Genomic DNA, 14,761 nt, shown 5'->3' with positions numbered 1-14,761 from the left:
GTCACAAGTGATATTCAATGAGTCTAAAATGCATAGAGAGCTTGTTCAAGTGGTCCAATATCAAAAAGTAATATTTGAGGATGTAGCCTCTACAAATTTGGGAAAACCAACTCAGTCTACTAGTGAAGTTCCTACCACTAATAGTGCTCCAAAGAGAGCAAAATTCAGTAGATAGGTAGTGAGGAGATCTACGCATGTATCTCGTGCACCTGAGCGTTTTGAGCCAAGATTGGACTATGTATTAGTCACTGACTATGATGATCCCACTTGTTACAAAGAAGCTATTTGAATGGAAGATAGCGTGAATTTATTGCAAGCTATGCAATTTGAGTATGACTGAATCGTGACAATGAGACATGGGACTTGGTTGAATTGCCACAAGGCGCGCTTTGCACCTTACCTTTCAAATGGGTTTACAAAAAGAAGTTTACATCTAATAATCCTAAGCTTAAGTACAAGGCTTGAATGGTTGCTAAGGGATTTAAGCAGCAAAAGAGAGTTGATTGTAATGACTACATTGCATATAGTGCTTGGCCTAGTGGCCATAGAGGACATGTAGCTTGTCCAAATGGATGTGAAGACATCTTTTCTTCATGGGGATCTAGAAGAGGATGTTCACATGAAGCAACCTAAAGGTTTTGAACAACCTAGTAAGGAGGAGCTTGTATGCAAACTCAAGAAAGTACTTTATGGCTTAAAGCAGGGTTCTAGGCAGTGGTATCAAAAAATGTATGTTTTTATGCGGTCCAAAGGTTTTAGAAGGAGTCAACAGGATCACTGCTTGTATACAAAGAAATTCACTGATGGTTCTTTGGTCATTCTCATCTTATATGTAGATGGCATGCTTGTTGCAGGAAAGTCCACTGAGGAGATTTCCAAATTGAAGCAGATGTTGAGTAAAAACTTTGCTATGAAAGATTTGGGTGAAGAATATCATTTTCTTGGTATGCGTCTCAAGAGAGATAGGAAAAGAGGCATTCTCAAGTTATCTCAGGAATCCTATATCAACAAAGTTTTGCAGCATTTCAATATGCAGGGGGGGAAGGCAGTGAGTACCCCACTATTGCTATCCTTGAGACTTAGCAAGCAAGATTCTCCCAAGTCAGATGTTGAGAGAGCAAAAATGCCAAATGTGCCATACTCTTTGGTTGTGGGTAGTCTTATGTATGTTATGGTAGCCACGAGGCCAAACATTACATTTGCAATGGGAGTAGTTAATCGGTATATGGCTAATCTTGGCAAGCAGCATTTGATAGCAGTGAAACACATCCTCAGATACTGAAGGGTACATTAAGAAGGTGTTTACACTTTGGCAAAAGTGATGCATCTATTGTTGGTTACATGGATGTAGATTATGCGAGTTGCAGAGATAGTAGGAGATCTACATCCGACTACATTTTCATATTTGTAAGAGGAGCCATTTCTTGGAGATCATCTCTCCAAGATTGTATGTCTTCTTCCACTACAAAGGCTGAGTATGTTGCAGCGTCAGATGCCAGCAAGGAAGCTATATGGTTGGCACATTTAGTGGGAGATTTATACATCCATCAAGTTCTAGTTTTGCATTGTGATAGTTAGAGTGCCATTGCTTTGGCAAGGAATCTCGTGTTTCATTTCAAATCAAAACACATTGTGGTGAGGTATCATCTCATTTGGGATGCGTTGATGGATAAGCGTTTGGAGCTTGTCAAGGTCCACACTGATGACAACCCAGTAGATGCTCTTACAAAGAGCCTAGCTACAGATCGATTTTCACATTGCATTGAGTTAAGAATTTTTGTAAAGGGGTGAAGCTATCGTGCTTCATGGTTGTCCATACTAGCTTTAGTCGCCACTTACAACTGCATTGGTCTTTAAGTGGGAGATGTTGGGTAAAGGTCACCACAATCGTCGACCCACGTGTACCCTCCCTACACACTCTAACTCCACTAACCCTTTGACATTTCTCTTATATAGAAAATAGAAATAAAGATATGCAAGATGTATATCTACACAACCGTGTGTTTTCCCCAAACCTTAAACTCTACTTTTCTTCTTCTTCCCCCTTTCTTGCACGCATGTGCACGGGGCTTCACGCCCTTCAATCACCAAATCGAACATCAACAAGGGTGAAATTACAAAGATAAACCCCCATGATTATGGTCTTTTTAATGAGCTCGTAATGAGAGACACGCTCTCCAATCAAGTGCCAAGGCTTGCTCAGCGCACGTGCATACCTCTACTCCAAAATCCCCGCCCTTCACCGTAAGCTGCACCCGCAAGTATCTTCTTCTTCCTCCCCAAAAACCCAAGCTCACATACTACAAAAATCTCATAAAAGGTTCACTTTTCTTCATGTTTGTAAAGCACTTTCAAGTCTCAACACTTTTATATACAAAAACAATAAAACTATGTTCCCTATATAATTTCCATAGAGGCGTAGGGATAGCTGGCACACACCACCTTTGTATACTTTGTACAAGCATGATTTATCTACATCCATGAAATCCAAAATCATAAAAAAGAATCCCTCAAAGCCTTTGGGGTGTTCTGCATCATTCTTCAAAAAGACATCACATCATTAGTACATTTATTGGAGCAATCTGCTCAGGTCTGATCCACTTAAACTAAGTAGAGTTTTTATCATGTTCATAAGTGTTTTCCCTGCTCTATTAAGATAGTTTATGAATGAAATGTGTTTTTTCAAACTCCAAAAAAACCCCAAATATCCTCACATATTTCACTTTGTGCAGAAAATTTCAAGCCCAATGACCTACTCCACACTCATAGCATGGTTCCCTTTGGTTGAGGTTGTTGTGGTGGCGGCAATGGTTGTTGTTGTTTTGGTGATAGGTCTTTGGTTTGTAATTTTTATTCTCTATAAACACTAAAGCATTCTTGTCCATGAAGTAATGATTTTTTGTGGATTGAAACACATATGATGATTGAATATTTGGCATGGGGAGTAAGATTCCCCTTTGTATGGACTAGTATCTAGAGATACTCCATTACCATCACTGGGCTCCTCATAATAAGTGCTTGGCTCTCTTCTGGCTCGTAAGTTAAGTAAATTTAATAGCAATTCTATGGTCATTTGGCAGTGGAGGTTGATGTTCTAACACTGGTTGTGGTTTCCCTGGTGCATTTTTTTCATCCAACAGGATATCTAAGTGGTGGCAGTTGATTCATGCATGTTGGTTTACATGGATGCTCTATAGTATAGGTACAATTGTAGTACCACTCATTTGTCTCATGCTTTGTTTATTTCTATTCAATCACACCCCATTTCAACTATCGTGGTACGTGTGCAACTAATGATTTTGAGTTGAGTGTAGCATTGGGTTGTTGGATGATCACCTTCATAGACGTCACGCTTTCTCATTTGAGGTTGTCTAACATTTCGCACTCATTTAAAATCTTGGTTCATCCTTCTAACTAGCTATTCAATTAGTTGATCAAAATAATCTATTGGTTGTGTTGTATTTGTCTTTTGAGTTGCAGCTTCACCCGCATTGGAGTTTCCATCATTTATTGAGGCATTTGTTTCATCCGATTTCTCACCATAGGCTTTGCAAATGTCCACAAGGTACAAAGCTTCCTTCATCACTCCTTTTAAAAACACAAAGACCTTTAATTCAAGGTCTTTTCTTAGTGTTTTGTTTTTTAGACCTTCAATAAAAAGTACTACTAGTCAGTTTTGTTGTGGTACCTTCCTTGGTAGTTTTGTTTAAATCTCAATGAAACTTCCTTCACCTTTTTTTTATCCTTTTGTTTGAAAGCATAAATCGGTGATGCGGTATTATACTTTATTTCTTGTTTGGAAAATTCTTATGTAAACTTGGTTCATAGATTTTCAATCGTAGCAAAGACTTCTCAATTTAGTGGTTGAGACCGAGTCAAAATTGTCCCTTCCAAAGTTAAACCGAATCCTTTATCCCAAGAATGAAAATTGTGCATTTGTTCAGCTCTTAAGACTTGCTGAAATAGAGACACATGTGCATGAGGATCTCTAGATCCACCATATTTTTTGGTTATATATTTTGTTACCTAAAATAGTCTCCATAGGTATATTTTTCTAGCTCGATTAGATCGATATACACTCGTCTATACTTATTTACCATCAAAACTTACTCCATGAGTGTTTGTATACATGAGCATAGAGAGATTATTTTAGTATGCTAGATCTCTAGTATTTGTCTCTTCACAACTATAGAAGTTACTTTTATCCTCATTTATGAACCTATATATGCCCATATAAGCGTAATCCATTGACACCCTACTTGGTTCGTTTGTCTTTATGAATCTCACATTAGGTTTAATGTGATTAGAGGAGGTCTCTCCTCTAGTTCCTCATCAAATATTTGCCTTCATACCAATTATTCTCCACTTATCAACTATATAAGGATCGAATACAACTCAATACACCAGTCCATAATCGTCAAAGTACATATCTCCGTTTTAATCTACTAGCATCAATTTCTTTAATTGATTGAGTCTATCATATATCCTCACACAAAAACGCTACAAGTTGAGTATTTGTATATTTTTGCTCCCTGACCATTATCAAATAGGTATTGCAATTGCATAAGTTTCATTTTTAGTCAAGCACTAGATATGCCAATGATTTTAGCTTGCTCTTAGAACTTAAATGTGAAAGCTTTCATATAAGATTTGCCAGATGATGTATCCAACAAGATTTCCTCTCCAATGGTAATTAAAGGTTCAGAAAAGCCCTAATTTGCACTAATACACTACTAATCAGATCTCGTTGGTCTAAATTACTAAATTGATACAATCATCTTGATCTCAAAAAATACAATGAAAGTCAAATTAGAATCCCAACTTGTCACTTGATCTTAGAGATTACGTGTACCTCCTTGGTTGTATGATAATTGATGAGAATCCTTGGCTCTTCAACATGAAAACAAACAATACTTAGTAGTTATTGAGCTCACTGGTTATATACACTATGAATTTAAGTACGGCTACAACATCACTCGACCATCCTAAAATCGAATCCCCTATAGCGACGCCAATGTCAGCGGATTGTCGCGAAAAATATCTATTGTACAGCTATATCTCCTCTCTATTTGGCATGCCCCAATATTGAAGGGATCAAGGGTGGGGATACATCTAGCAATTGCCGGCGAAATCAAGCCTCGTTGGATGCACGTGTAATAAATTCAAAAGATTTGATAAATTTGGGGCAAGTAAAATGTAAATTCGAGCCCGAGCTCCCTTCCATCCCGAGACTTGAACTTGTGGCACCTCGCTTGACAACCTGATGCCTTGGCCACTCACCCATGTCTTGAAAATAATGGAAGTCCACACGGTTTTGCAAATGCAAGCAGAATATAAATTCGAAAAATTTGGTAAATTCAAGTGCTTATGTGGCATTTGTGAATTTGGGTCTCTAGATCCACCGCCCCGATTTTGCCCGTGCCCGTCAAAGGCACCCCACCCTTGATCCACTCAATATTGGTGGTGTGTCATATAGAGAGGAGGATATTTATTTGGCACTACCACACTCAATGTCAATACTCACTAGATGCATTGGGTTGTCAATCACAAAGTCAATCCTCACACCAAACTAGTCACTCGATATTTTATCAGCTATATGAGTTTGAAATGCTTCAAAACTCAAAGAGATGTTAGGCTAGGGCTATCAAAACAATTTTGGACCATCAGAACTTTATTATGAATGTACCATAAATCGCGATCCATCGTTCCACAAACAATCAACACATATATGGAATCAGTCTAACAGCTTTCCCTAAGGCTTAAGATTAGCCTCCCCTCAACAAATTAGCATTTAAACTTGAATACATCAAGCAGATCAAAATTCACACGGCAAAGACATGATCCTTCACCAAATTGACAATGAATATACTCACGAGAGAGAGCAAAAAAAAGAGAAACACGTACACTTGATAAAACTTGATTTAGATTACCATATTGAGAGAAATGTTGATTACAAAATAGTTGTGTTAGCTTCTTAGCTTCACCGTACAAAACTCAATATATGTTATCCTCTAATAAAGGTTTTATACCTAGGGATTCCCAAAAATAACCTCTAAGCTGAGTTTTCATGGAATTTACATTTACATCAAGATAGAGTAAACAACTTCGTTTACATCATCAACTTGTGAACTCCATGTATTTTTACAATCTGTAAAATTAAAAGATTACACGAGGAAAAATTGACTATATTAGATATCCATCATTGGCATCTACAAACACAAATTCTTTGTGATGCCACGCTCTTGCATCGCATTCTTTAGAAGCCTAAAAATTTTCCTTGCACGCTTGTGCTAAACCCCGCATAGTCACATGGCATTTAAATGTCACCGTCGCTCACAAAATTTACCAATTTGCACATCAACTGCTTTGCAAATGCATCTCTTATACATTTTCTTGCAGGTTACATAAGATTTTTAAAAAACCCATTTGTGCAATCGAGATAATAAATTCTTTGTAATGCCACGCTCTTACATCGCATTCTCTAGTAGTCTAAAAATTGGCACATACCTTATGCTAAACCCTACATAATGACATGCCATTTAAATGTCATTGGTGCTCAGAGGATGTGCAAATTTGCACATCAACTCCTTTGTAACTACAACTCTTATGCATTTCTTATAGAAGACAGAAAAAGCATTCACTTGATTATCGTACTTCTTGAATGAACTTCTTAGAATGCAAATGCAAAATGAATACTAGACACGAGCACTAGACAAATACAAAAATCGATGCATCGACTTTTTGAGGATATGGAGCTTACTTGTGGTTGTCACCCTTTGATAGCACTTTCAAGCTTGGAGAGCTTGGAGTCTTTCTCTTGCACATCTTGTTGGAGGGCCACTACGCCTTCTTTCAAGAAGAAGATCTTCTCATACAGTGCCTTGTCATTGTGTTGAAGAAGAGGACACAAATATGGTGCATCCACCAATGTAAAATGTTTCTTCCACACTCATATATCATCTTGTTAGACGGCCACTACATGTTTCTCCAAGGAGGTGGACCTCTCCTACAACATAGTAGTGGTGTGTGGTAGAAAATGGTGGTGATGCATCCACCAGTGCAAATTGTTGCTCCTACCCATAGATAGCCACTTGTTATAAATTAGAAGACCTTGCTCCACTCTACCAACATATACTAGGAATATTGAGGGATTATTGATTAATGGGAGGAATCTATGTGCAATTATAAGCATGGGGGTTGGTGTATGTCAACCTTGTTTACCGTGTTTTGTAATTGAGTTCATATCATAATTCATGTGCTACATTATGCTCATAAACTATTGGCATGGTATGTGTCACACAGAAGGTAGCAAGGTGTTTTACCCTTAGTATACTCAATACTATATCCAAGCCTCAAAAGGCACGTCTTGTTGCCAGCTTAAGTTATTAAAAGCTTCTAGTTGAGCTAAAAGACCTAGTCTATACTTCACACCAAAGGTCATTTATGTTTCCAAGTCTCCTTCAATGTAGGGAATTGTTAGTGGATAAAACACTAAGTTTGAAAGACTTATGGTATAAATTGTTCTTCACATGCTACCATATTAAAAACTTACAACTCTGGTTACATCTATACCACGGTTTGAAATAGGCCAGATAATAAGTAATCCAATGATTTGTGGGTCATATTCTTCACAAATTTTACCATTAAAAGTTTAGCACAACATAAGAAGAAAATTTAAGATTGCACACCTCTAAATGATAGTCAACTTACATTTTTGCAACGTTTTAGAAGTCCCCATTCCTACTTTGTAACCAAAAAAATTAATGCTCTAACAGTTTCCAAGTTTGAACAATTCCTTACCACATTAAAGCAAAACCACGATGTCATGTCTATAGCTTCCTCTAAAGAAAATGCAACTAATAACCAATTCGATTCAAACAGCCAAAAACACTTACCACAAAGGTAATCCTAGCTATGTGAAGTACTAGATCTAAGCTCGAGCAACAGCAATCCTCACTTTTTCTTACATCAACATCTTTAACAATAGAGAATTATATGGTTCACGACTGCAACTTGATTAATAAATTTTCATGATCCATAGCGAGCGTGCTTAAAGCCCCTCCAGGCCTTTACCGCTAGGCTAACTCCCCCTTAGCATGCCAGTGTGGGTAAAATTAGTTGATGCAAAGTATCAGATTGCCAAAAAAAAAAAATGCTAGTATATTCGAGAGCGGTCCATCCCAATGGTACCAGTATGATGAAAGTTGTACAGAATCGTATCATGCTTACTTCTTTTTATTACATAAGCAAACCAACAGTGTGTTTATGCTCAACCTGAGATTGGCCACTCTATTGACAATATAAATGTGTGTGTAATGTTGCAACTCTTTCCCATGCAGTGCATACCCTACCCTTTGCTCATGTCCTCTTCCATGCCTTGTTTACTGAGGCAAGTTATTCCACCCATGTTGCAATGGACCCATCATTGCAACAATCGAGCTCTCCACCTATGGGGGGCAAGTACAGTACCACAGGGTGGCATGTTGCAACGGGCCTATCACTGCAACAATGGCAGCTCAACACCTATGGGGGGCAAGTATGGTACAGCAGGGTGGCCTCGCGGCAGTTGCCGCGAGGAATTGGGGTAGCAAGGGAACGATGAAGAGCGACGACCAACCTTTGTTGGAAAAGCAGGGTAGGCCATTACAGGAGAAGGCATACCTTGCTGGACCGATGGTTCCAAAAAGTGCTTATCGCCAAGGTGGATGCGGAGTTGTATCGAGCCTTGGCCGCAGCTCTCGGATGCATCCAATAACGCATAAGAAACAGGCGAGTTCGGAGTTTGGAGAAGTTGATGCAGAGGAATGGAGACAGACCCAATGAAGGCAGCGCCACGGGGGATATGGGTTTTGTGAAGGATGCGTATAAAGAGGCGGGCAGAGGGATGGTGGAAGGAGGCCTCTGGGATGGTGAAGGAGAGCGTGTGATTCCAGGTAGGGTTTGTACCACCGTCCGAGTACAGGGGAGTGGCTTGCTTTGCGCATGGATCCACCCATGCCTCTGCGTAGGGTCGCAATTTTCCAAGGCGACTCACATCCTTGAGATCGTGCGCAGAGATGAAGGTCACCTGCATCGCTCGCTGCTCCATCTTGTGCTGGAAGGTGATCAGTGTAAGAGTAAGAGTCGGCAAGCGGATCGTGATCGATCCCTCTTTTCACCAGAAAGGGAAGGCAACATATGGCAACTTTCTTAGAAAGTCTTTCGCCATTTCTATTTTTTATCAAGCCTTTCAGCTACCTTGGCTTGTAAAATGGGAGGAGTTGAACGGAGAGGTCGAACCCATGTCACTTTGCACCCATCGGCCCAAGAAGCACTAGCATAAGCCATCATGACTAATGATGCCGCTAGTGATGATAGCGTCCATCAAAAAAAAAAAAAAAAGGCACTGTCGCACCTCGCACACAAATCTGTAGTGTCCCTTGCTCCTACCGTTGCACTTTTGCCTTCGCTTGTGTTCCCAGTTCGTGGTATCGTCGTACTCCTGCCACCTTCCCCCTTTCCTTTCATTTCTTTCAGCCTCCCCTTTGAAATTTGCTTGATTCTACCTATTTATACATAATCCAAAATCATGGTGACATATTTGGACCTTTTGTTCAGGAAAAATTATTTATACATAAACAGGAAATAGTTTTCACATTTAAAACTATATTTTCAAACCTTTCGATGAAATAATTCCTTCCCTTCAGCCTTTAGGACATCTAGTAAGATGGATAGACCTGCGCAATCCTTCTCTATCAAAGCTTTTGAAGATGGAGATTGGGCCACATGGCCCTTCCCTATGTAGGCTTGCAAGGAGCGCATCTCAGATTTCCACTTTCTTATTGAAGATTAGGAAGACTAAGAAGCACCTCTTCAACCAATTGGCATCTATTCGTTTCTAGTGCATCTACTGCTCGCAGGGCTCTAGCCAATCTCCATAAAGAGAAAAGGTTAATTAGCTCTTATCAGGCGTATGTGCTTGTACCCTTAGCATCATATGCTTGCAATATAGCATCTAGTGGCTCCAAGACTTTGTCTACCAACACTGATTCTCTTGAACTACTTGTAGGGGGTTTGTTTTTCTCAACTATTGAAGCTTCCTTTTCTTGGTGTTGTTTTAGTTGTTCTTGAGCTTGCAAAATTTCTACGTGCATGGTTGCTTCTTTTTGCTCCCATATGGCTTTCATATTTCTCCCTTGAGTTTCCAAGATTTTCATTGAATCCTTATTGATTTAACATTTGTTTATGTAGGGTTTATCTCTGCGGGCTCCGTTCCATTGTTCTCGTCGTTCATAGCTTCTAAAAGCTGGGCTCTTGTCACCACGTTAGCAAGAGAAATTCCCTATGAATCTGATCTGTTAGAACTTAATAGGATGCATATCATGTTCATTGGTGTCTTTCTTGCTTATTAAGATGTTTAAGGCAGCTTGGTGTGGTGTGTGTTTTGTTACAACTCGGGCAAAGGCCAAAGAATTTGAACAGCTCTCCTTTGTGTGGACAATTCCTAACCCAGTGGTCACCTCCACACTCATAACATGGTCCCATGGGTTGAGGTGGTTGCATCGATGGCATTGGCTATCCTTGTTTAGGTGGATATGCCCTAAGTTTGTAGTTTGGGTTGGTTGTGAACATCATAGTGTTTTTGTTTGCTGGATAGTGATCTCTTGCTACTTATGGTACATATGAGGGTTGGCGCAATGTCACAGTACTTTGCCATGGAGAATATGGTACTTCCTCTTACGTAGTGATTCCATAGGATTCATCAGGTCCCTCGTAGTAGGCCAGACTAGGCACTAGTGCTTGACTTTCTTGAAGGATGGTTGGCTAAGTGTATCTCACAACAACTCTATTGTCATTAGAAAGAGGCTGCAATCTCTCAACCCTATGTGCAACATTATTCTGCCCCACTGGATATTTGGGTTGCACTGATTGGTTCATTTGGTAGAGGATTGTATGAACACTCTCTCATCAAATTTTGATTGTAATAGCACTCATGACTTCATGATTGGTCCAATTTTGTTCAATGGCACACCATTTTGTTTGTCGCAATACATTTGGCACTGCAAGTCCTGACTTGGTGTAGCATTAAGTGGTGGAATGATCGCCTCCAGAGATGTCACATTTCCTTGCCTGAAGCTGTCGGATATCCTATATTTGTTTGAAAACTTGATTTATCCTTCTTACCACTTCCTCTGTGATTTGCTCTATATTAGGTGTTTGTTGTATAGTGTTTATTTTTCTAGAAGTGGTCCCACTTCTTCCTGCACTAGTTTTAGTAGTAGAGGCATCAGTTTCCTCTGCTACTTCACCATATGCTTTGCAGTTTTCCACTAAATACAAGGCCTCTTTTTTTACTCCTTCCAGAGAAGCATATCCCTCCAAATGAAAATCCTTTTTTTTTGTTCCTAAGACCCTTAATAAATAGCTGCCAATTTTTCTTACTATGGAAGGTCTTTTAGTGGACATCTCTCAAGATATTTCTTAAATAATAAGAAAGCATCATTCACCTTCTCTTTTTCTTTCTACTTGAAAGCATATATCTACAAAATAGTGTTATGTTTAGTCCCCTATTTTGAATATTCTTTAGCAAATTCAATCAATAGTTTTTATATCGTAGGCAAGTGATCTTGATTCAATGGCTGGAATCATATCAAACCTGTTCCAATGTCAATCCAAATCCCCCATATTGCGTGTGGAAGTCGTGCACTTGATCTTCCCATAGGACTTTCTTAAACACAGCTACATGTGCATGGGGATCTCTCAATCCACCATAAATTTTCCTTATGCATTTAAAATTTTGAGATGGTCTTTCTTTTTGTGGTTCAGCTACATATTTGATAATTCAAGGATCTCTCATTTGGGTGTCCCTCCCTATTTATTGTGATCGTGGAGGGAACCCTAGTGGAGTCCTCCCCATTGCACACTCTATGTCTCATTCTTAAATTGTGATTCTCTTGAGCCAATTGTAGCACTATATCCCCCAATGTGGTTCATAGGATTGGTTTTTTGGCTTTTGCATACCTATCTACTAAGAGGATCTTCATTCCTTGGATATCTGAGTACATGAATGCACATAGGTTTTTATAGTTTGAGAGTTCCCTAGGATTGGGATTAGATGCTTGTAGAAAATCTTTAGATCCCCATTTATGAACCTATAAAGGAGAGGATGTTTCTCTTTTGATTCATCATCTACCTTTTCCTTGGTGCTTATCATGCCCCACTTATCAATGAAGGTATCGAAGATAATCCTATATACCATTCCATCGTTCATCAAAATATATATTCCCGCACTAAGTCCCTAAACACGCTAGGTCTATCATACATCTTGACGCAATAATGATCCATTTTATCCTTATAGATATTGGCTCCTTGATCATTTCCAAACAGATATTGCATTTACATGAGTTTTATCTTAGTTTTTTCACTAGAGGTTCCAATGACCTTGTCTTCACTCTTAAAGCTTACATGGGATGATCTTTTCAATATGATTTGGTAGTATTTGCTCAGAATTTGTCAAACAAAATATCGGATGAACTTTCTTCCAAAATGGTCTCTAATTTCTCAATTCTCCCTTGGTTTATACTCTCCTTAGTGGACGCAATGCTAACCCTATCTCATTAGATCAGACTCTTCGACTAATAAATCCTTCTCCACTTTAGAATCATGAAAATTCTACAACAAAAATTCAAAGAAGAATCCCAACCTATCACCTGGATATTGACGTTCCATTTGCCTTCTTCTTGGGGATATAGTTCATCCAAAATCCTTGAATCACAACCTAGAATCTCAAGGGTTCTTAAGTTCCCTGTTATTTACAACAACTTTTGACCAAATATGCAATTTATCGATTCTAGGTCCTAAAGTCCATTAAGAGTAGTTGACACACTTTTATTGATCCAAATTCGATTTTGAAAACACCAACAGAATTCTTATGATTAGGCCTACCTACGATATTAACCTTCTCACTATCTAATGAAATAATTGGATTGAGATCCAATTTTGATAAGCTTTTGAGTTGATATCTTAGTAGGTGATCACCCTCTGTGTATAGAAACTAATGGTATTGTCAGTTTTCCTGTTTCTTTAGTTTTCCATGGAGCATGGATCACGATCCGTGTTCCTCCTCACTAGAGTTTGAAACTTGGTCAGCTACCTACTCCATTTGTGTTTACATGATCTCCACAATTACTACCCAATTTTACTATGTGCTAGTGGATCAAAACCAATGATCTTGGTCTACAAAGCGGCTCTCAACTTTCTATTTGATTTTGGATTCTATCCTCTAACTTTTTGATGACTAAACCCTCTAGCTTTACTTATTTACGCTAGCAATGTACAATGGATAGTTATATGGACTAGATCCAATTTTGGTAGGACTTGGACTGCCATTTTTGGCAGCAGCTAAAAGAGGTTCTTTGAAGACTATTCTTGAATTTGTGGCTTATTTGGATACCAAATTCTAGTTTGTGTCTTATTTCGATATTAAAATTCCAGTTTCCCTTTGTATTTTGCAATTTTTATATTATTTTCCCAATTTCCTTGATTTGAAGAGGATTTCACAATCTTTTTGAACTCACAACGTTGGTTTTGGTTTTAGCAAACCCCTATGTTTCAATGTGCACTCATTTTTCCAAGTTTTTGGTATGAGGTACATGGATTGTGATACATGTTCCTCCACATTATGTAGTGTGATTTTTGAGTTTGCCTCTACAGGGTCTTGGGAAGCTAATTTGGGGGTTATTTTGGAATTTTTTCTATATTTGCCCTATTTACCAACACTTCTTTGGATTTTAGAGAGTTACGATCTTTTTTGCCCAAATATGGTTTCTCGACAAATTTTCCCTAACTTGTACATTGGTTTTTAAACTAGTTGACCTACTCCTATGAATTGAAAATAACAATATTCAATAAAAAAAGCCAAATGTGAAACAACACTCTAAATGCAACCAAAAAATAAGTGATTGAAAAGCTTTAAAATCACTCAATCACAACCCACTTTGCTACCAAATGGTAAGTCTAAACAACGCTCAACCTCTAAGCTTACCAAGTGACAAAACCTCGTTTTGCTACTATGTTGCTAGTGAAAAATGGGATGGTTTTAGGGTGGAGTTTTGGACAAATTGAATATGGTCACAAGGTCAGTTGACCATCGTAGGCTCAAATCCTCAGCAACGGTGCCAATGTTAGTGGATCGCCACAATAGATGTCTATAGCATAGCTATAGATGTTGGCATGAACCTACTCTAGTGTCAATACGTAGGTAAGAAACCAAGATGGGGTACAAGATGCATTGATTTTTTCAATCTCAATAGAGTTACTATGAATAGAGATGCACTCCCAAGCAATCATTGAATCATCACAATCAGTTTATAATTAGTGCATGCTCAATCCATGCTCCCACTAATTGCTTGATGATTTCCTTAGCCAAATGAGCTTCAAATGCTAAGAAAACTTGCGAGACTATAGGTAGGGGCTATTAGACCCTTCAAGACCCTAACAATCCATTTTTGAGAGGTACATGAATTGTGATCCATCATTTTGTAGGTCAAGAAAACATGAACATAAGTGGTCTAATAGCAACTCCTAAGGCCTATGAACAGTCTCCTATTAAAAATGAAGCATTAATACTTGAAAATACCAACAAAACAATGGATTTATTCTCACATAGCATAGTCACAAACTTAACCCAAATTGACAATGTATATACTCAAATGAAAGAGTGAGAGGAGAGAAACACAATGTAATATTCGGAACTTGCATTAGATTACAAGAACGGAAGATA

The 14,761-nt window shown here is 38.6% G+C and overlaps 1 protein-coding gene across 1 annotated transcript; it reads right to left on the bottom strand.

Annotated features, from left to right (window-relative positions):
• Positions 1-5,918: 5,918 nt before the first annotated feature.
• On the bottom strand, positions 5,919-9,180 carry LOC147435434 (protein SRC2-like). The gene is made up of 2 exons (XM_086488501.1): positions 8,662-9,180; positions 5,919-7,073 (listed from the first exon to the last, which is right to left on the bottom strand). Exons 1-2 carry the CDS (start codon positions 9,086-9,088, stop codon positions 6,976-6,978), a joined length of 525 nt encoding a protein of 174 aa, XP_086344627.1. The 5' UTR covers positions 9,089-9,180; the 3' UTR covers positions 5,919-6,975.
• Between the last annotated feature and the right edge of the window lie 5,581 nt (positions 9,181-14,761).

The sequence above is a fragment of the Adiantum capillus-veneris genome, chromosome 18 (genome assembly GCF_014529385.1).
Source record: "Adiantum capillus-veneris isolate H3 chromosome 18, ASM1452938v2, whole genome shotgun sequence".
Classification (NCBI taxonomy): domain Eukaryota; kingdom Viridiplantae; phylum Streptophyta; class Polypodiopsida; order Polypodiales; family Pteridaceae; genus Adiantum; species Adiantum capillus-veneris.
The sequence above is the reverse complement of the archived record's forward strand: the minus strand, read 5'-3'. Positions and strand labels throughout refer to the sequence as shown.